Source organism: Sander vitreus, chromosome 17 (genome assembly GCF_031162955.1).
Source record: "Sander vitreus isolate 19-12246 chromosome 17, sanVit1, whole genome shotgun sequence".
Classification (NCBI taxonomy): domain Eukaryota; kingdom Metazoa; phylum Chordata; class Actinopteri; order Perciformes; family Percidae; genus Sander; species Sander vitreus.
The window spans coordinates 15,014,081-15,035,063 of NC_135871.1; the positions used below are offsets into that span (position 1 = coordinate 15,014,081).

General features: G+C 38.8%; 2 protein-coding genes across 7 annotated transcripts; one reads left to right on the forward strand and one right to left on the reverse strand.

Moving 5' to 3' along the window:
- Positions 1-1,075: 1,075 nt before the first annotated feature.
- On the reverse strand, positions 1,076-7,993 carry fbxo9 (F-box protein 9). Of its 4 annotated transcripts, none has more exons than XM_078273235.1 (14): positions 7,877-7,993; positions 6,905-6,976; positions 6,757-6,813; positions 6,418-6,549; positions 6,288-6,345; positions 5,820-5,919; positions 5,157-5,284; positions 4,942-5,056; positions 4,611-4,729; positions 3,926-4,016; positions 3,739-3,834; positions 3,538-3,631; positions 1,559-1,713; positions 1,076-1,486 (listed from the first exon to the last, which is right to left on the reverse strand). In XM_078273235.1, the coding sequence occupies exons 1-14, from the start codon at positions 7,976-7,978 to the stop codon at positions 1,378-1,380; spliced, it is 1,428 nt and encodes a 475-aa protein (XP_078129361.1). In that variant the 5' UTR covers positions 7,979-7,993; the 3' UTR covers positions 1,076-1,377. The 4 variants fall into 4 exon arrangements, with proteins under 4 accessions (XP_078129361.1, XP_078129363.1, XP_078129362.1 ...); XM_078273237.1 differs by having other exon boundaries at positions 7,772-7,935; XM_078273236.1 differs by lacking the exon at positions 6,757-6,813.
- A 3,324-nt stretch (positions 7,994-11,317) lies between these two features.
- Positions 11,318-19,881, forward strand: LOC144532555 (serine/threonine-protein kinase ICK-like). 3 transcript variants are annotated; one of them, XM_078273389.1, is made up of 14 exons: positions 11,318-11,532; positions 12,510-12,775; positions 12,856-12,910; positions 14,132-14,253; positions 14,368-14,447; positions 14,548-14,680; positions 14,762-14,933; positions 15,156-15,323; positions 15,417-15,797; positions 16,179-16,387; positions 16,573-16,715; positions 18,649-18,765; positions 18,885-18,992; positions 19,130-19,881. In XM_078273389.1, exons 2-14 carry the CDS (start codon positions 12,675-12,677, stop codon positions 19,270-19,272), a joined length of 1,932 nt encoding a protein of 643 aa, XP_078129515.1. In that variant the 5' UTR covers positions 11,318-11,532; positions 12,510-12,674; the 3' UTR covers positions 19,273-19,881. The 3 variants fall into 3 exon arrangements, with proteins under 3 accessions (XP_078129515.1, XP_078129517.1, XP_078129516.1); XM_078273390.1 differs by lacking the exons at positions 11,318-11,532; positions 12,510-12,775 and adding an exon at positions 13,989-14,043 and having other exon boundaries at positions 12,892-12,910; XM_078273391.1 differs by lacking the exons at positions 11,318-11,532; positions 12,510-12,775; positions 14,132-14,253; positions 14,368-14,447.
- The last annotated feature ends 1,102 nt before the right edge of the window (positions 19,882-20,983 follow it).

Consider the following 20,983-nt stretch of genomic DNA (forward strand, 5'->3'; position numbering starts at 1 on the left):
CTAGGACTCCCATTCAAAAGGCCATTTGACCGAAAAAGGAGAATACGGTAAATGTGACGCTTCCATCCTAAATATGCTTTTAAACGAAAGGTTAGGTTGCATTTTGGCGAGAGTTATGCTTCAAGTACATAATTGATTGATTTCATTATTCTTCCACTGATGGTACTGTATGTCAGTGTAAGCAAAAAACAACTGACTCCCTCACAGTGTTTTTAAAAAAAGGTAGAGCACCACGACCTCTGCTGATAAAGAAAACCTGAATCGGATTTAACCAAAAATTTGTCATACAAATAATAATCATGCTAACATGAGTAGAGATGAATCATGAATTACTGTAATTTGAGCATTGCATCATTCAGAGTGGATGACCATTTATTTCTAAATTACCCTATTTGAATGCATTTAAATTTGAAAATTGCAATGTTGTTACATTTAGCTGGGTGGAACAATTAACCTTCAGTGCTGCAGCTTCAGCTTTGTGACAGATGAAAATTGTGAAAATTAACTCAAACTTTATCTCAAATTACAAGATTTGATTTGAAAAAGATCCTTTTTTATCAACTGATACAAAAGCAACAATAGACTTACTTGCCATTTTAATTAAGAACTTGCAACATACTATATTTCCTTTAGAATATCTTTGAACAACCAACAAGCCACAAATCATTGAGCCTAATCCAATTCAACTTTCACACTCATTCACTCACATTATTTTTCTCTGCAAATCCTGTTTGATCTGTCCGTGCTTGGTTCCCAGAAAGTGTAATATGTGGATTATACCAGTGTGTCCTCAGCAAGACAAATGATGTACTGTAGAAGTCTGGACTGGATCGGCAATGTCTTTTCACAGAGGTTGTGCAAAACAATCTATCATTTTACCATGATGGTAATACCTAATGTATCATTTTTCCCTATTGCCATGAGTGATTGATGAAGAATTGTTCGAAAAAACCCAGTTACACATCACTACACTGAGGATGCTATTTTAATTTTGGAACATTAACCTAGTTCCCTTCTATGTGGTATTTGTCAATACAAGTCCTTCAGTTAAAATAATTAAAACTATAAGAGCATATTCTGTACACCACTGTTTATTTGAGGGAGAAAGTGCACCATGACACAAACACAGTATGGACATTCATTGCTTGGAACAGGTGGGAAAGGTTGCTAATTATTTTAGCTTTCAGTAGATTATCATAATTTCTGAAATCAGAAAATAAGTAGTATTCTATTATGTAAATCTGAAACAAAGTGTTCGCATGTAGGAAACAGGAGGGTTCATATATTAACACCGTGAACCAGCTGCAGCACAGATTAAACAAGCGGAGGAGTATGCATGTTGTTAAAATGGTGGATGAACTTTTGCTGTTTCCAAGTTTAAAGAGGCTGCTCAGAGAAAGCAGTGTAACTCTTCACACGTGCAAAGAAGAAGGGTGTGTACTTGCTGTCCACGTCAAATGCTGTGACAACCGTTTCCCCAGTCAGCCTAAAAACAGAATTAATGTCATTTCTGAAACAAATAGGGAAATATCTTTTCCACTACTATTGGTACTCTTACTTGTAATTGATGTGGCAGGAGTGGTGAATCCACTCGAGCTTACTGAACATCTGACGCCCCCCAGAGGACAGATGCAGTCCCACATGGAAGCTGTGTTCAGCCTCCGGAGCTGGGTTCCGCCTGCAGAACCGATTCCTTTGAAACTCGGTCGCTTTCTGTTAAGAAATTTGGAATTTACAGTGCAGGTGAGCGTTCATGTGTTAATTAGTAACCTGCTACTATGACATTACTAGTTAAGGAGTAGTGCAACAAATCATATTTCAATTTCAGTAACACTACTGTAATGAGTAAAATACTTTTCTTTCTTTTGTTATCAGCCCCCAATGCATGTTAGGTTAAAAATAAAGTAGAACATTAATAAATCCACCCGGTCCAGGACATAACCTTCTACATTAGTATACAGGTTATAACTCCCTGGTTTTATAATCAATTACTTTGAATGAAATGCTAAAAATCTAAATTATGAGTATGAGATAGTAAGTCGTAGAAAGTATTTGTTTTTTTTCGTTACTTTTACTCATATTTTTCTTTTCCTGGGGGAAATCGGGTTCCATAATGAAGTAATTAATTTGTATTTGATTTACACAGTTTAACTTTGAAAAAAATAAATAAAACATGTCTAACCAAATAATTAAATACGGTATGTTTTCATTTCAGAACTAGCATTAGTAGAAAAAAACGTCTGGTGGCTTTTTAAAATGTCACTTTACACAAAACCCCATCTGTAGTGCATTAAAGAATCCACAATGGCCACACACACACACTTTCCTACATTATATTTCTTTCTTTCTTTCTCACCCTCTGAACTCTCTCCCGAAAAAACTGGATGTTGTCTACCATAGTGCCATATGTTTTGTGACCAGAGCCCCCTATAACACCCACCACTGCAACCTCTATGCATTAGTTGGCTGGCCCTCGTTACACACTCGTCGCTTAACTCACTGGTACCAACTCATTTACAAATCCTTGCTAGGCAAAGCCCTGCTGTACCTACGCTCACTGGTCACTATAGCTTTACCCACCCGCAACCTGCACTCAAGCAGTTATATCTCCTTGGTCACCCCAAAAGCCCACGCCTCCTTTGGCCGCCACTCCTTCCAGTTTTCGGTTGCAAATGACTGGAATGCACTTCAAAAACCCCTGAAACTCAAAACCCTTATCCCACTAACTGCCTTCAAAGCACGTCTGTCTGAGCTCATGTCCGATCACAGTACGTGCTAACTCTTCTCCATCATTCATGCTCTGTTTTCGCATCCCCTTATTGCATTCCATTATCTCTGTCACGCTCCATTGCATATTTGCACAGATGCACAGCTTCACCTGCACTGCTATCACATTCTGTTTTCGTTCTTTTGCACTATTCATCCGCCCAGGTATGCTCAACGGTTATTTCTCCCACCTTTATTGTCACACAATTTTCGTACACCACAAACTGCACTAACTGTATATTGACTCTTTACTACATTTCAGCATTTATATAGTCTGTCTATTCATGTATACTGTGTTATTTCTGATCTACATTACTACCTAGACCACTATTTGCACTAACTGTATATTGACTCTTCACTACATTTCAACAATTATATAGACAGTCTATTCATATATATTGCGTTATAACTGATCAACATCACTACTAGATCATAATTTGCACTGTTTCCAGTTTGTTTGACTGTTCACTACATCTCAGCAGTGTTATAGACTGTCTATTCATGTATATTGTGTTAGTACCATATCACTTTCGCATATCCATCGTCTTACTTACACCTCACTTTGCACCAGCTTTGTAATGCTTACTTAATCTGCACTTCACGTAGCCTATTGTATGCTGTATTCTTGTACTGTATTGAATGTGAAACTGTATGTTGTCCTGCATGCTTATGCTTTTCTTGGCCAGGTCGCCGTTGCAGATGAGAACCTGTTCTCAAACGGCCTACCTGGTTAAATAAAGGTTAAATTAAAAAAAATGAACTGATTCTCACCTCCTCCTTTTTCTTGCAGACCACAGCAAAAACTTTGGTTTGATTGTCCGTCTCCTGCGACAGACGGAAATGACCGAGCATAACAGAATCCATTCTGTAAAATGAAACAAAATTCAACAATCATGAGCTGGCACTCAAATCTGTGAAATTGTTTTTGATGTTGTGATGTCCATTCTAGCTGAGTTTGTAAAAAAGGTTTACCTGATGTTCTTTGTACGCAAGCGAGGAACAACGGCCAGAGGGTCCTCAGGGGTGGTCAGCATGACGACTTGGCCACTAGGGAAGAACCGGAGGTACCTGCGATAACAATGTCAACAGTTAGCTGTGATATCTACACAACTCACAATAAAAAATAAAAAAAAAACAATTTAAGTCAAACATCTGTCACCTGTAGTACTCAACGTGATGCCAAGCCCTGTAAAATCCATCCAACGATTCCTCTCCTTGACGAATGTATGAGGTCTTACTGATATAAACACCTGTGAAAATAATATAAATAGAAAGCTCAACATGCAGCATTTGATGTTTAGTTGACTAATAATAGAAAACTGATTTACTGGTACGTTGGCAGCCTTATTGGCCAGTATTAACTTTCAGAAGTAACATCAAGATCAGTCCAATATTATTTTTAGCCAACTGGCTATTTAAAACATTTGGCTTTTGAACTTGTGTGTTGTGCATAAACTAAAGCTTGCATCTGTGATTTTTTTAAATAAATAATCATTATTATATCTACATGTGTGGTAAAGAATCATAATGCAATTTCACACTACACTTTGTGTTTTCCAGTATTGAACCCAAACATACAGTAAAGCCCAGTGGTATGACATTTCTAAAGTTTTTAAAGTAAACATTTTCATATTTCTGCAGTGACTGATTGAAATGCTCCAGCTGATCTAATAACGTTGCTGTAGCCCTCTTCCCACTGCAGGGGGCAACACTGTGCTGCATGTTAAGAGCAGGTATGTTTAAAAAAAAATGTTTTGTTGATATGGGTTCCGAAATAAAAGATATCAAGACTGGTCCCATAAACTCTGACGTAGTAATGTGTAACTGATGAAATACCTAATTACCATCATAACGCACACGAGGCCTTCGCAGGAACATCTCCCTCCAGGATTTGAAGGGTACAAGTTTGGTGCAGTTCCGTCCCCACACTCTTAAACAGGCTAAATGCCAAATCTCAGGGTCCCTGGAGAGAAATAAAAAGTGAAAAAAATTAAGATTGAGTTTAGCCATGCACATAGAACTGGCTATTAATTACTTTATCTATTATGCAGCAACAATGTGAAATCCCTAATTGCCCGATTCCAAATCAGCAATTTTGAGCGGTAAAACCTGAGGAAAGCAGCAGTTGACAGTCAAGCCGTCACACATCTGATCTGTTATGACAGAGGGGCTGACCTTGCACAGATGTAAAACCCCCGGCAAACCAGAGAGAGCTGCTCCAGGGCTCGCATGTCAAGATCACTCGACACGACCCAACGGAATATGTACATCATGATTTCCCGTGGCAAGGCTGCAGCCAAATAAAACGGGAAACAAATTAGTTACAATAAATACAAGTTGATAATGACTCTAGGCATATTTACAATCTAAAAAAAGAGACAGATTTGTACCTGAAATGTGCATCTGAGTCAAATCCAACTCAGCAGTGCAGATCTTTGGAAAGGAGCTTTCCACATTGAGCTGCTGCTCAAAGTAGGCAAGTAGATCTTCGATCTCATCAACATTATTGTCCTCCACGCTGCAATAAATACACATGTTCAGCCATAAGCAAGGACCACATTCAATACAGTACAAGAATACAGAATACAATAGGCTACGTGAAGTGCAGATTAAGTAAGCATTACAAAGCTGGTGCAAAGTGAGGTGTAAGTAAGACGATGGATATGCGAAAGTGATGTGGTAATAACACAATATACATGAATAGACAGTCTATAACACTGCTGAGATGTAGTAAATACACATGTTCAGCCATAAGCAAGGACCTGCGTTTGCTGTTGGTGTGAATACATCAATCCTGGCTCCATGACCCACTCATAACTGTTTCTCCACTCACTTTAACTAAAAGAATAGTAGTTTTAATACGGTCACCTTTTAGTTAATAGGGCAGATAATTAAAGTCCTCTCAGCCATAAATCTAGCTGACAAATATACTATACTTTGATTATCACAGAGACAAAGATGCTTAATTAACTTGTTCTTGGTGTTGTTAATTAATTTAGGATTTTGATTATCAATCTAGGTCGGCCCATATCCAAAAATGAAAAGCAGCTTACTAGTTTCCTCCAACTCGGTCTGCATCAGCAGGACGGCTGTAGTTGATTTTAAACTCAATGTCAGGTACAAGTTGCACAGCCATGCGATAGAACTTGATAGCTGCAAGTAAAGTAAGACATCAAATGACACATTAACAAGAAAATAAATCAACCAATGCAATCAGCTGATTTTGTTTCTCAAAAGTCTATTATATACTAATACAAAACTATTTGGGTGGATTAAACACGCTGAATTGCTGTCAATAGCAATGACATCTGAACTGTTGAAATTATTCGGATTTTAATTTAGGATAATGATTGATGGTTAGCAAAAAAACTGATCTGATATAATGTAGCATTTTCCACAAGCTTACTCTGTAAATTAACTGACATTTCTGTTAGTTCCTTAAGAATTAGCTTTTTGTGATTAACATTTACCTTTCATCCTTTCACTAGTGATTTTGATCAGCACATAGCCAACATACGTACCCTCATAAACGGCTCCATTCTGCTCTTCTTGAACAGCTCTCAAGAACAGCTCTGTGGCCTGAGGGAAGAAGACTCATTCAGTCAGTCATTCAACACACATTTCACCTGGAGAAATCATTTCACAACTTACTTTCTCCTCCCTGGCAATATCTTGTGTCCTCTTTAGACCTTTAGCTCGCAGCAGTCGGCCACTTAATCCACTCGCTCCAGAGCTCGGCTTGAGCTCAGACATCCACTGAGCTCTGAACGCATTGAGCTCCAGCTGCAATTCAATGACAAAGTTATTAAGTGCCAAAAAACAGTCCTGAGTTTCTTTGTTCTCAGTCTTACTATAATAGGAAGAACTATTTGGAAATTGGAACCATGTGCAATAGAGTACATCAAACTTCTACATGGCTGCTGAAATTTAGAATGTTGATGTTTTTCTTCATTTTACCTTTTTTTCAAAACAAAATCACAAAATACCTACACCATATGGAAAAAAAGATGTTTTTTGATTGGAGTTAATGAGGGGTTCTTGTTGTACCTAAATAATAAGACTTGGCTCAGTATTCTGTAAAATATGCAGTATATAAAAGAAATCATCATTTAGTGTATGTCCATAGCAGATTTCATACCTGAAGGTTTGGGTCATCGGAACCTTCATCTTCATCCTCAATCATACCTGCCACATCTGTATTTTCTTCAGCCTGTACAAGGAAGAAGTTAAGTATTACTTAACATTCACCACAGGAGCCATTTGTCCTTAAAACTGGTTAGATCTGTTTAGTTTTTGGGTGTGCGGTTTCTTGTAGATGACTGGTTTACTAGGTGACATCGGCCTAAACTGTTATTTTGGCCTCGCCCACACTGAAGTTGACCTAATTATTTTAAAAACAGGTGATGATAACAAAACAATTAGTGAATAAATTGATTAGTAAATCAACATTAATTTTGAGAATCCCTTACGCCTAATCATTTTTGTTAGGTTCTGAATGATGAAGACAGTCAGAGAACAGACACAAAATAGGATGTAGACTCTACAGGACGATATTTTTCCTTGGCAACTATCATGTTTTCCCCAAATGATGTATAGCTTTTTTGGCATTCTATTATCAAATGGCTTGAGAAATAGTGCAAATAGCTGTAACGTTAAATGGGAGCTACATTTCCCCGAGGGAGGATGCCCCCGGACCCCCCAGGTGTGGGCTGAGCCCCGAATGTTTACAATGTCTGGCTCCGCCTTTGGACTAAGAGAATTAATCTATTAATAAGAATAAGAATAATTAATAACTGTTACAATCTCGTGCCAATATGTCGTTAATTTAGCTAAAATGACTTCTGGTCACAAACATGTTAGTGTTTTGGTAACAAGTCAACCCTGAAGTGACACGTCGAGCAGCGCAGCAACTACTGCAGCTAAGAACTATAATGTTAGCTACGTCAGCTAGCTAGCTAGCTAACACCTTTCTATTTGTATAACTGGTAAACGCACGGTGACCCACCATAGCAGCTTGTCTAGTAAGTCTCCTTTTTATCGTCACAAGCGGTTAACACTAGCGTTTACAGTTCACGGTCGGAGAAACGAACAACACAACGGACATATTTACGAGCTCGCAGGAACGCAGCCATTCCGCTGAGTGTCCCGGAGGTTCAGTGACACAGGAAGTCAGGAAGTGTGGCGAAGTTGAAAAACACGGAGAGCAGACCATGGATGTATTAAGAGAACAGCAGAATAGCTGCAGGTTGGTTCTTTTATGGAGGACGAAATCGACCTATTTATCAGGAATAAATACATAAATAAATGGTTAAATAAATGAAGTAATATATATTATATATAAAAAATACATAGAATAATGTATAATAAAATAAAAGCTGGAATGAGCCTACATTAATAGATCATTATGGTCCGGCTCTGAGACCACAGCAAACAAAGTAAGCACACAAGAGGAATCAACAAGAAATTATTTAACAGAGATGAATTTAGTTCAACCAACAAAAATGTTGATGCTAACAAATGAGACTGGCAGGGAAACATAATGCCAGGCTAAGCTAGGCCTATATACAGAAAACACACGCAACACAGCAACAACACACACAAGCCCTGGCCCTTGAAATAACGTTATTTCTTTAAAACCTTTATAAAACTTGTAGGGAACAACACCCCTCCACCCCCCCCACCCCCTGAAGGTTCCTAGAAGGTTAACATTGTAAAGCTTAATTAAAAAAAATTAATTTTTATACATTATTATTTAATGTAGTAGTAGTAGTAGTAGTAGTAGTAGTAAGCTAGTAGTAGTAGTAGTAGTAGTAGTAGTAGTAGTAGGCTAGTAGTATTAAAAGTGGGGCTGCAACTAACAATTATTTTCATTATGGATTAATCTGCCAATTATTATCTTAATTCATCTTCAGGTGTCAATCCGAAGGCAAAATATATTCTATTTTAAATGATATAAAACAGAGTAAAAGTAACTTGCATTTGAGAAGCTGTAACCAACACATTAATGACATTGTTGCTTGAAAAAGTATTTAGTTTATAAGGTTTATTATCAAAATGGTTGCAGATTATTTTCCTGTCAATCAAATAATTGTTTCAGCTCTAATAAAAATATTTGGGTTAAATATTGTAGGTTACTAAACAAATCATTCCCAATAATTCCTCATAATGACAGTAGCCAAAACAGCATTGACTTCACATTTCTGTCCCAGTAGCATTTAAGTAGTTTATTTGTGGTAATACATCAGTCATGTGACAGGTACTCCAAAATCTGTTACCCATTCTGAGTTGACTAAATTGACAGGTGAAGTATACATACTCTACAAACAGACCTACACACTGTGTTACTGCTATCAAAACGTGTGAACATATGTAAATACTTTACACAATTGTTGGTAAAGCTATCTAAATGTGACATATACAGTGACATTCCTAATCTAATCTGCTCCATATTTACGGTGTTGAGTCTTTTAGCTGGGTGTGGTAGCTCCATAGCTGCTCAGCTTCACAAGTAGGCTGTTTCCCCTCGTTTCTATTAATTATACATCACTGGAATTATTGTCACCAAGCTGATAGTCGTATGCTACTATATATATATCACACGCTGCACAGTATGGCCACCACCAGCTGCTCATTTGTACTGTTGACTCCGATGTTGTGGTCTTAGCTGTGTTTGCCAAAAGGCAACTACCAGCTAGATGTGAACTGTGGGTAGCATTCGGAACTGGCAAGAGCTTTCGCTACCTGGCAGCCCACCAAATAGCTGCATACCTTTGACCAGAGATGGCATGTGCTCTTCCAATGTTTCATGCTTTGACAGGTTGCAACACTGTATCTGCCTTTGCTGGACATGGAAAGAACGCAGCATGGTCAACATGGAAGTCACTGCCGGACTGACAGATACACAACTGATGCTGGCAAATAGACCAAAGGAGATCCCAGATGATGCAATGAACATTATTGAGAGATTTGTCATACTTATTTTTGACAGAACCAGCACCACCTTGCAAGAGGGAAGCTATTGCCACAGAAACACTTGTGCAGCAAATCCCACCTACCCGTGCTGCTCTAATGGAACATGTCAAGAGAGCAGTCTACCAGGGTGCTCACATCTGGGGGACGAGACTGATACCAGACTCTGTGCTGCCATCACCAACTGACTGGGGGTGGGTGAAGCCAGAAGTAATGTACAGCTCCACTGGACGACGTTGCCACAAGCATCAAAATCATGCCACAAGCTTATCTCTTGTGGCTGCAAGAGTGGCTGCAGAAAGTGCTGCAGGTGCAAGAAGGCTGCATATCAGTGTACAGGCCTCTGCTTCTGTGAGAATGTGCCAGCTGACTCTAAGGTCTCTTTAAGTAGCATAGTTAATGGCTTCAATACATTCACTGAAAAGTGTTACATGGCCTATGTTAATATGTTAACTGTACTAGCTATTGCTAGGGTTTAATCCAGATATAGGGCTAACTATACTATTGCATTTTTTTTTATTTTTTTTTTATTAATCACTTTCATTGTAAAAAAAACAAATTTGTCACTTAAAATTGTATGTAAATCATATCTGTGGGGTTGAAAACATGGAAACAGCAGCTTGGGGGTGGCCAAAGTTGTCTATGCCAGTAACCACTGTCAGCTATGGTCATTAAAATAATCTGCAGTGGCCCAATATCCATATATCTTCTAAATATATTGTGCTTTTATCACAAAATGAACAATAGGTTAGCTATGCCGCCCCACTATATGGAGTATTTTAGTTTTAGTTAAGGATCTAATAGGCTATGTTTAACAGTGAAAGACCTTCGATCTTCCCCATCTTCTTCGATCTTTGACTTTGGATAAAGTACATTTTACTTCTATTTGTTTAATTTTACTCATAGACTGTATTATCAGTCAATGATTTTACTCAGGGCTAAGTAAATTTTGCAACGCAGAAGGTATTTCTCCATTGTGGTATTTCGTCTGAACATTTCCTCCACCACTGGTCTGCGTGTGTTCGTGTACACCGGTCGTTAAAAACATGTTTGGACCATAGACAGTATAAAACAGCTTTGGGCGGACCGTTTGCTTCACTTTTAAGACGGATATTTGAACAGAGAAGAAGAATGCTATACAAGAGCATACATAGGGGGATACTTCCGGTTTTGCTTTGCCCCTAAAAAATCTTTCTCGTTTCTCGCTCTTTCTCGAATTTCTTTTAATAGCGTTTAATCATTTCAGTGTTATGAACTATATTTATAATGGTATTTACGTCTCACGACTATGCATTAAGATTGCTTATAAGTTTGGGAATCACTGTTGTAATTATTTTAATATCTCCTGTTTGTAGCGTGGTACTGTAACGTTCGGTTTCTGTCTGCATTAACAAAGTGCAGACTAAAAGAAGGGAAAGAGGAGAAAAAAGAAAATAAAAAGCTTTAAATAGTCTTCGACTTTATGCTGCAGGCATTAAAGGTGTGCAGACGTTGGCGGTCGGGATGCAGTGACGTATTCCATCTCGTTTTGTATCTTTGCAGACGGAGGTGAGCTGTGATTTGTTGTGACCGCAAGCTGTTTCTTACAGCAACGCGAGATTATGATGAGCTCTATGACGAAAGGGCCTCGATGAAATGTATTTATATTGTGTGTTGGACACACTGAGCGCGGTTATCTGTCTTCTAACGGTGTCATCAACTGATTAGTCCGTTAAGCCTTTGGTTGGACATCGACTACTAATGATTGACTAACGTTACTAACGCTCCGTCATGTGTTGTCGATTTGACATGAGGATGGTGAGTGTTGTCTGCTGCTTCTCGTTTTGTTTTAAGTTGGGAGATCATTCAGTCCAAACAGGCCAGTTTTTCTCTCTGTAGCGCTATAATGGTGTTGTTGTCAGCAGCACCACAAAGCAATCACAAGCTAGCGTTAATTGTACCACGTTTGCTACCATTAATGCTGAGAGATGATTACTGATTACGGTCGTAGACTAGCTAACATTACTCAAAGGATCACTTCGGCAATTTTCGTCCTTATCTCTATCGAAATGCATATATTTGACACACTTACTGTTTCACTTGTCAGTCAACACTTGAAGTTAATCCAGACTTGTATGTATAATTTTTGTCTGAAATTGTCTGAAACTCCGATTTAACTTGAGCACAGAGAAGCTCAAACACCCAACTGTAGTAACAATAAGCATAACACATTTTTAGTGTTTAGTTTTCTATAGTATATCAAACAGGGGTGTCCTTATCCCAAATCCTTTATTTAATGTTACAGGCAGATAAAACGGTGATACTGAAAAACCAGTAAAATTGTGCTTCTTAATTAATCAGCAGACATAGCTAGGATTGGGAGAATGAATGGAGCCTGCCTGCTCAATACAACATCTAATTGTGCATAGTTTGCAATGGTTTGCATAAGAGTATCCATTACATGTAGTAGCTTACAATACACTTAAATGTAGTGAGGCAGTCCATGATTTGCACCACTGTTGTTAATCGATATATGAGATAATACTGATATATCGGGTGGCCGATGCATACCAAGAATTTCAATACATCATTGTCAAAGATTTGTTTTAAGGTAGTTTAGAAACAATGTCTCCATCATATACAGTGTTTCCCAACCATTAAATGTTCCACGTAGTAGATAGCTTGTGGTCAGTTGGCCAAGTCATGTCCTACTTGGCTTATAAAGGGCCATGTACGTTGTAATTCTTACAGCTACTTAACTAACATCCGTTTTTGTTCATTCCTCTCTTTCTCAGCTAGAGGGAGGCACGTCCATGACACCATGACTCCTCCAACTCTGCCCGTGGTCTTCTGCTGTTGTCACAGGAAAAACTGGTTGCATTCAGCAGCAGACAGCAAACACATCTCTATTTTCCACCCAATTATTATCTTGCCCCAGATGCAATGGAAGGACAAGCATAATGAATAGATACACTACCATCAGACAGCTCGGGGATGGCACCTACGGCTCAGTCATCCTCGGTCGCAGTCTAGAGTCAGGAGAGCTAGTTGCCATAAAGAAGTGAGTATCTGGACAATTGTGTGTGTTTGCAATTTGATATAATTTCCAACAAGTTAGTTAATAGGAGAAATATTTTTCAGAATGAAAAGAAAATTCTACTCCTGGGAAGAATGCATGAACCTTCGTGAAGTCAAGGTGAGTTTATCTTTAGCTTTTTTTGGGAATTACCTGCTTCATGTAGTTCTACTGGAACATAGTGTCAGTTTCAGCAAATATGACAGAACGTTAATTTTATAAGTCTTACCTACTGCACCTTTTAACTTGGCTTATCAATGTTGTTATCAAAGTTCCACAAACATTACAATTTTAGAGTTAGACTTTTGGTTCCATTCTCCAAATTTGGGTCTGAAAAATCAACATGCTATGCTGTATTACTCGCTAGTCTAACAATGTTGTCGGGGCGTGGAACAATAACATAACAGCTATAGTAAATGCTGAATTTAGGTAATCATTGCTCTGTCATTTCCTCCACAAGATGTGGGCCTCCTTTTACTGAGCCTTTTCATAAATATGTACATATCTCAAACATCAAATAAATATAATAAATGTGACATGTAATGCTAAATGTTACACATGCCATCAGCTGTTTTGATGCTGCAGTGACCAGATAAGCAACATTTTAGTGCCACACCCTGTGACTTTCTGTTTGGGTTGATTTTTCACTTTTTGTTGTAGAATAGAGAAGAAACTTCATGATAACTTGATGATATGGTTAATATGCAGTACTATATATTTTTAGTTTTCGAATATGTTTTGTTTTCACACCAATTCAGTATGTTGCTGTCTAAATTTCCTCACAGCTCAAAGTCACACACCAGCTCTAAGAGTTGCAGGTGATTTTTGTGTGCTGTTGGTTTTGAGCTCTGGTTCCCATCCCTGGCCTACACATCCCTTTCCTAGAGCTTGACCTTAATGCAGCAAAACATGTGTAGAACACACTGGTCTTTAGTCCTGCTAATTGGATCATAATTACAGCATGTCACACCATACAATCTCAAATCCCATTACAGCTTTTACCCCTCTTACTAAAATTTAGCATGGTTAAACCTTTATAATTCCAGTGCATGGGAAAAGTTTCTTTTTCTACATCCTGCTGTCTATTTTTGCTTTCCAAATTGTAAGAATAAATCCCACCTTTGCAGCATTTACCCCCAAACTCCATTGTGTTCTTACACTAGCCATGTTCTAACATGAAGGTTTTGTTTCATCATAGTTGTAGGGCGTGCTTTTGAATGTGCTGCAGTGACCTGTGTGTTTTGTCCAGCATGGTTAGATTGACTTTTTATTTCTTCTACAAATTCTTTGTGAATGTATTCCACGTTATTTTTTCATTATCGGTTTCCTTTATTCTTTCAGTCTTTAAAGAAACTCAACCATGCTAATGTGATCAAACTTAAGGAGGTCATTCGAGAAAATGATCACTTGTACTTCATATTTGAGTACATGAAGGAAAATCTATATCAGCTAATGAAAGACAGGTGCGTATAGTTGTTATTTGTTGCATTATTAATGCCACATTTAAAACTGTATGTTATAAATGCTTACAGCTTCTCAACCGTTTGAGTTTTCTAACTGTTAGTTTCTTGCTGCAGGACTCGATTGTTTCCTGAATCTGCTGTAAGAAATATTATGTTTCAGATACTACAGGGGCTTGCGTTCATTCATAAACATGGTACGTCTGTTTACGACTCCAGGATGCTAAATTGAATGTGTCACTTTTGACATTTTGTACTATTTGGGTCAAGGTGGTCATGCAATGTGTCTTTGGTTAGGGTTTTTTCACAGGGACATGAAACCTGAGAATCTTCTGTGCATGGGCCCAGAGCTGGTGAAAATAGCTGACTTTGGGCTTGCCCGGGAAATCCGATCACGACCACCATATACAGACTATGTCTCGACCAGATGGTAAGTTTAAGAGTAAACATGATGCACTGTGTTTAATAGTTCAGCGCACTCAAGTCTGAGTACCCTCTCTTTTTGGACCAGGTACAGAGCCCCAGAGGTGCTCCTCAGATCCACATCCTACAGTTCACCCATAGACCAGTGGGCAATTGGCTGCATCATGGCAGAGCTTTATACCCTCAGGCCTCTTTTCCCAGGCTCCAGTGAAGTAGATACCATATTCAAAGTTTGCCAAGTCTTGGGTACGCCAAAGAAGGTAATGTTTTCCAAACGTGTATGGCAGAATTAAAAAGGGCACTGTATTTGTCATTCCTTGTTAGACCTCTGTGTGTGTGTGTGTGTGTGTGTGTGTGTGTGTGTGTGTATTTTTTTCAGTTACTATTCTGCTACTACTGTTACGTCGAATAAAAACCGATTTTCTTTTGTTAAATATGATGTTATGTGAATGCGTAAGATGGCCTGTGTCTTCTCCCTCTAGAATGATTGGCCGGAGGCATACCATCTCGCAAGTGCAATGAATTTCCGTTGGCCTCAGTGTGTTCCCAGTAATCTGAAGACACTGATCCCAAATGCCAGTCCTGAAGCCATTCATCTGATGACAGACCTGCTCCAGTGGGATCCCAAGAAGAGACCAGCTTCTGCCCAGGTAGTGTCTGGCCTACGCTTCCTGACCTCCTCGTAGCTGAACATACAGAATGCAAGCTGATGTTGTTTTGTTCAAATCTTGATGTATTTACAGGCTCTCAGGTACTCTTACTTCCACGTGGGCCAGGCTTTGGGCACTCCTCAGCAGATCCTGGAGCAGGGCAGGCCTCAGCCAGGCTTTGTGCCGCCGCAGGCTCGTTTACAGTCACAACAGACGCTGCAGCAGCAACCCCTGCTGCTTAAGCCTGTGCCTCCCTCCCAGCCTCCACCTCCCAACCAACACTGCTCCCCCCCCAGGCCTCTCCAGCAGATCCAGCCTTCCCCTGTATCTGCAGCTGCCCAGGCGGTAGTGTACCAACGGCACACAGAGCTGGTGCGAGAGCAGCAACCGAAGCACACCCTGAAGCAGGAACAGACCGGAGGAACACCACAGAGCCATCTTCCTTATATTGTTGATAAGAGTCTCCAGAGCAAGGTGAGGCGTGAAACATTATGTGTGTGTGTGTATTTACTATATACAGTATCTGTGACTATTATTAGCTCTCCTGAATTGCAAGTATTCCCTCTTTTATGTCTTCCAGTTGATGAATAAATGAAGCCTTTACATATAAATGTAGATGTTAAACCTTGGGCTATAAACCTGGCCTGCTATACATCCCTAAAAATGGCAGATTGATGTCAACATTTAATCTATTGTTTACATCAAGTGGTTCCTTACTTTGCTGGTCTCCACTTTGTAGATTGGTTCCATCAAAGGGAGGCTGATAGCCAGAATCTGCCATAATAACTTGTTTCTTCGAAAAAAAAAATTGTGGAAAAAAATTCCTCGCATGCATGCTTGATGTTGTTCTTTTAGCAAACAAGACAGGAGTCAGAAAAAGCAAACCTACTGAGCTATCAGTTGAAACCTAAAGGAGGGCGGCGGCGCTGGGGCCACGGCACAGGACACCTTAAGGGAGAAGACTGGGACGAATACGAGCAAACAGATCTGACATCCATAAGTATTTTCGGAAAAAGTAACTTCTCCACAGAGAAGTCGAGGCAGGGCGAGGACGCACTGAGCAGGTGAGGCTATGATCTCTCAGCAGACTTTTAGCAGGGGCAGAATCAGTGCCATCTGCACTGTAATAATGTGCAAACCAAATATGCAAAAAGGCAACCCAACACAAGATCTGTAGCCATACATCACTATTAATACAAGGAGGTAACTCGCACTACATTTGTCTCATTGAATGCCCTCTGTCTTTCAGGTATGGAAATGTTCTGGATTTCAGTCGACCCCGTGAAAAGGAAGATGCACCTTTAAACCTGAACAAAAGTACAGCCTACCAGGAGCCATTGAGAACTGCTTCTGCCAAACAACATTACTTGAGGCAGTCAAGATATTTACCTGGTAATATATGTAAGACTTCTCTTGAGTAAAGTAGATGTTAGTGGGACTGAAGGTAGTCTTTAGTCAAATAAATCTACACCATCCGTGTCTACAGGTGCTTTCACACCTAACCTGGTTCAGTTGGATTCAAATTAACTCTGGTTTAGTTTCAGTACATTTGTGGTGTTAAAGAACATCAGCTCAACCACAGGATTTTGTAAGACTAGATGTGTGTTTGCAGGAAATAAAAAGCTAAACTACTATTAAATCCATCTTTTGGCTATGAACTGTCAAGAAAGTGATCTCATAGGCAATCTTTATACAGTACAGTGTATTTAAATGCAAATCATTTATTAACCATGGTAACACATAGGCACGTCAGCACATGGGTCAAAGTGCAAAGGAGTTAAAACTAATCTATATTTTGGCAGTAATGGTAAAAGACATCTCTTTTTCATCCTAATATTCCTAAAATGATGCCGAGTTGAAGCCAGGACTAACGATGCTCATCAGTTGTTTTTTTGTGACAACAAAGAACATAAATAAACACATCAGTTCCAGTAAAGTGCAGAATGACCTGCCATTCACCATAATGTTTACAGCCAGTGTGAACATAAACCTGACCAGAACTAAAATGCAATGTCTCTTTTTTTCCCTTGGTCCTTCTTTTTTTTTCTGACTGTGACTTGTGTTTATCTTCTTCCTAAAAAAAAATGTATCTTATAATTAGGGCTGTCAGCGTTAATCGCAACGCGATTAAGGGCCGACGCAATGCGATTCATTTTTTTTTTAATCGCATGCCGGCATGCGATTAATTTATTTTACACTTCACTCGGCTTTGCGTCGTGCCTAACGGCTACTATTTTGACCCTTTGGCGCTGCCGTACTTCTTCATAACACATCTTCTGCAGCAGAATGCAGGCAGGCTGCCGGCATGGAGAAAGACAGCAGCAACACACTTCTGAATGGCGCTTTTCTTTTAAAAAAAACTCCCGGACGGCTCAGTAGACAAGTCGAAAGCCATATGCACATTGTGTAAAGCCGAATTAAAATATCACCGAAGCACGTGAAGCTTGAGCTACCACCTACGGAGCTAAGCATATTAACGTGACGCAGTTTGATGCTAGCCGGCTCAGGCAAAGCAGTATTTTGGAGAGTGCTACTTGCCGACCTGTGGATGAAACCAAATCCCAAAAAATTACTACAGCTCTTGCAAAATGGGTGGCAACTAACTACAGACCTGTCAGCATCGTAGAGGACTCGGGTCATAAAGACGTACTACGGTTGGCATGTTCTGACCCGTCTTATACACTGCCATCGAGGGGGACGGTAGTTTCACCATACACAGTCTGTATGACACAGAGAAAGCAGCTAAACTGGAACTGCTGCCAAGTGCAAACGCTGTCTCATTAACCGGTGATCACTGGACGTCAGTGAGTAATCACAATTATTTAGGAGTTACTAAACACTATATTGACTCTGGCTGGACTTTGCACTCGTTTGCCTTAACGGTGGTTGTTAGTGTTACATCTCAGTCAATTGTTCTCAATCCTTGTTAAAAATGTAAAGGTTAAATGTCCTGCTGTGGCATCTGGTTTTTGGACCATTTTGTTTGTACTGTATAAGCAAAGTGTTAGTGTTACATCTCAGTTAGGTTAGGGACTTGTAGGAATTGTGCAATAATAACACATTTGTTTACAGTAAATAAATAATAGTCAAGTTCATAAAGTCACTTTCTTTGCATTCATTTGATTCCCAATCAAGATACACTGGTAAGAATTGCTTTCCATTGTTAATATGTACTTAAAAACAGTTCTGAAATGCAAAATAATAGAATTTTAATTGTGATAAAACATGCGATTAATTGCGATTAACTATAGAACGTCAGCGATTAATCGCGATTAAAAAATTTTAATCGTTTGACAGCCCTACTTATCTTTACTGTCTCCTTCAGGCATTGGCACAAAGAAGAATGTGGCCATAAATGCCAGTAAAGACTCGACTGGAAGCCATCTTTGGGGCAACAATAGTATTCCATTTGGAGGGACTCTGCCAAGCAGAGGCGCTCACGGTAATCTCCCAGGACATCTTTTAACTTCACTGTAATCTTTGCAATTTGTTGGTATCACTACGTTCAAATGAATGGATCTGTTTGTTTTTTTTTGTTTTTTTTTTATTTTAAACTATCAGGTACAAATACAATCCCAGGTGGATACATGCCGTCGTTTTACAAAAAAGACATTGGTTCTGCCGGTCACAGAGGGCACCAGGGTCCTTCAGTGGAATCAACAGCATCAAGTGAGGATGAATTTCAGAGCTTAAAACTTTCTGTAATATTCAGCTATTAATATGTTAACTTATATAAACTTTTATAGTGCCCAGCCACCCAACAATGCCTTTTTAAAAACCTTCAAACAAACCTGTTGCTATTTTAGATTATGCAACATGGCAGTCTGGCCGGAGTCCGATGAACACCTCTACCAACAAGAGCACCCCTCGCTCGCAAGTGCTGCCTCGCCCACCGGTACAGTCTATCCACGGCCGAACAGACTGGTCTGCCAAATATGGACACCGCTAGTGCCCTGCCTGGAGCTCTGATCTTTGCTCCTAAGAACTCTTTCACCTCCAAAGAGTAGGCCTAGTTGTTTTATAATCAGAATCTGTACATATATCTTACACAGCAATAATTTTGTTTTTCATTATGTGTACTATGGATGTTGTGAGTTGTAAAATATCTTATGTGTATATTTAAATGCAACCGGCCAAAACCAGTGTTTTTATTTTGTATTTCTGTAACATAACTACTGTTCTACAGAGGTTACAACTTCGTTTTGTATCAGATTTATCACTTAATGTTCACCAACCTGTATACATAATATGCATATTATAATTTTATTAAAAACTTCACTGTGACTAGTGTTCTTGTTTTTGGCTACAACTAATTATTTGCCTCTGGAAAGTTAAGTTGTTTTTGTTTTTTGATGGTCGACTTGTCAGTTAACTATTAATAGTGCATTATGTTTTTAATGAAATTCAAGGCTATGCTTTGATTTCAGTAAAATGAATACAATGCAGGTGTACTGTACAAATCTGATTTAGTTAACATGTTTTACCCCTTTGGCCAAAGTGAGTGTGATTATTAAATTGCCAGTTATTGAGTATTATTAAACTTTTGACTGGGTACCAACATGTTCAACTCTTGTAATATTTTTCATGAAACACTTGAAATTGATCAGCTGACTGCAGGCCCTAAAATTCTTGTATTACTTAACAGTCCATTTTCTGCACCAGGATGAGCACATCAGCCCTGGTAGGTGCTGACCAGCTAGATTAATCTGCTAGAGATTAATCCATCAGCAGTAGCTCACTGTTAATGTTAATATTACATACATGTGTATTTATGTGTAGCCACAAGTCAAAGGAGAGAAAAAAGGAAACATTCATGACACACCAACATTATGTTAATTGTTAACTTTCATTTCATTTGATTTCATCAAACTTTCATTTGCTACATAGCACCATCTACAGGGGTAGTACTGGGGTACTCGAGTGAAATAGAGGGCACAGATACACAATGTAAGAAGTGATAAACACATCAGTGGTATAAATTGTGTCAAACTAATAAATAAGCAGTGGTGGAATGTAACTAAGTACATTTACTCAAGTACTGTACTGTACTTAATTGCAAATTTGAGGTACTTGTACTTTATTTGAGGATGTCCATGCTATGCAACTTTATACTTCTACTCCACTACATCTCAGAGGCAAATATAGTACTTTTTAACTCCACTACATTTGTCTCACTGCTTTAATTACTTTTCAAATGACAGTTTTTCATCCCCTTTCTGTCCAGTGTAAACCATGTTTGAATTTTTTGACAAACTGAAGGATGAAGTGTTCCTTTATGTGTTGATGGTAGCAATATCACAGTATAAAAATACTCTGTTACATGTAAAAGTACATACAGCATTAGCATTAAAAAAAGGTAAAATTATACATTATGCAGAATGGCCCATTAAAAAAAATCATATATATATATATATATATATATATATATATATATATATATATATATATATATATATATGGATGCTGGTAAGGGTGGAACTATTTATTTTTATTTATTTTTTGTTAATCTGAATGCAAAAAGAACTAATGTCACAAAACCGTAGATAATAAAACGATAATTTTTAAAGGACAAATTGAAAAAAAAGGAAGGCAGACTGCCACGTGCAGCGCCTCATTTGGATGTGCCTGACGCTTTGGAGCTTAACTTCCCTACGTTTCTC

Excerpts from the sequence above, each read along its gene's own strand:
- fbxo9 (XM_078273235.1), bottom strand. The coding sequence starts at position 7,978 with ATGGTCTGCTCTCCGTGTTTTTCAACTTCGCCACACTTCCTGACTTCC. Across the intron at positions 4,730-4,941 it reads GGGTTTTACATCTGTGCAAG|GGACCCTGAGATTTGGCATT; the intron begins GTCAGCCCCTCT and ends ATTTCTCTCCAG. Across the intron at positions 1,714-3,537 it reads TCTGCAAGAAAAAGGAGGAG|AAAGCGACCGAGTTTCAAAG; the intron begins GTGAGAATCAGT and ends ATTTCTTAACAG.
- LOC144532555 (XM_078273389.1), top strand. The coding sequence starts at position 12,675 with ATGAATAGATACACTACCATCAGACAGCTCGGGGATGGCACCTACGGC. Across the intron at positions 15,324-15,416 it reads AGAGACCAGCTTCTGCCCAG|GCTCTCAGGTACTCTTACTT; the intron begins GTAGTGTCTGGC and ends ATGTATTTACAG. Across the intron at positions 18,766-18,884 it reads GCCAAGCAGAGGCGCTCACG|GTACAAATACAATCCCAGGT; the intron begins GTAATCTCCCAG and ends TTAAACTATCAG.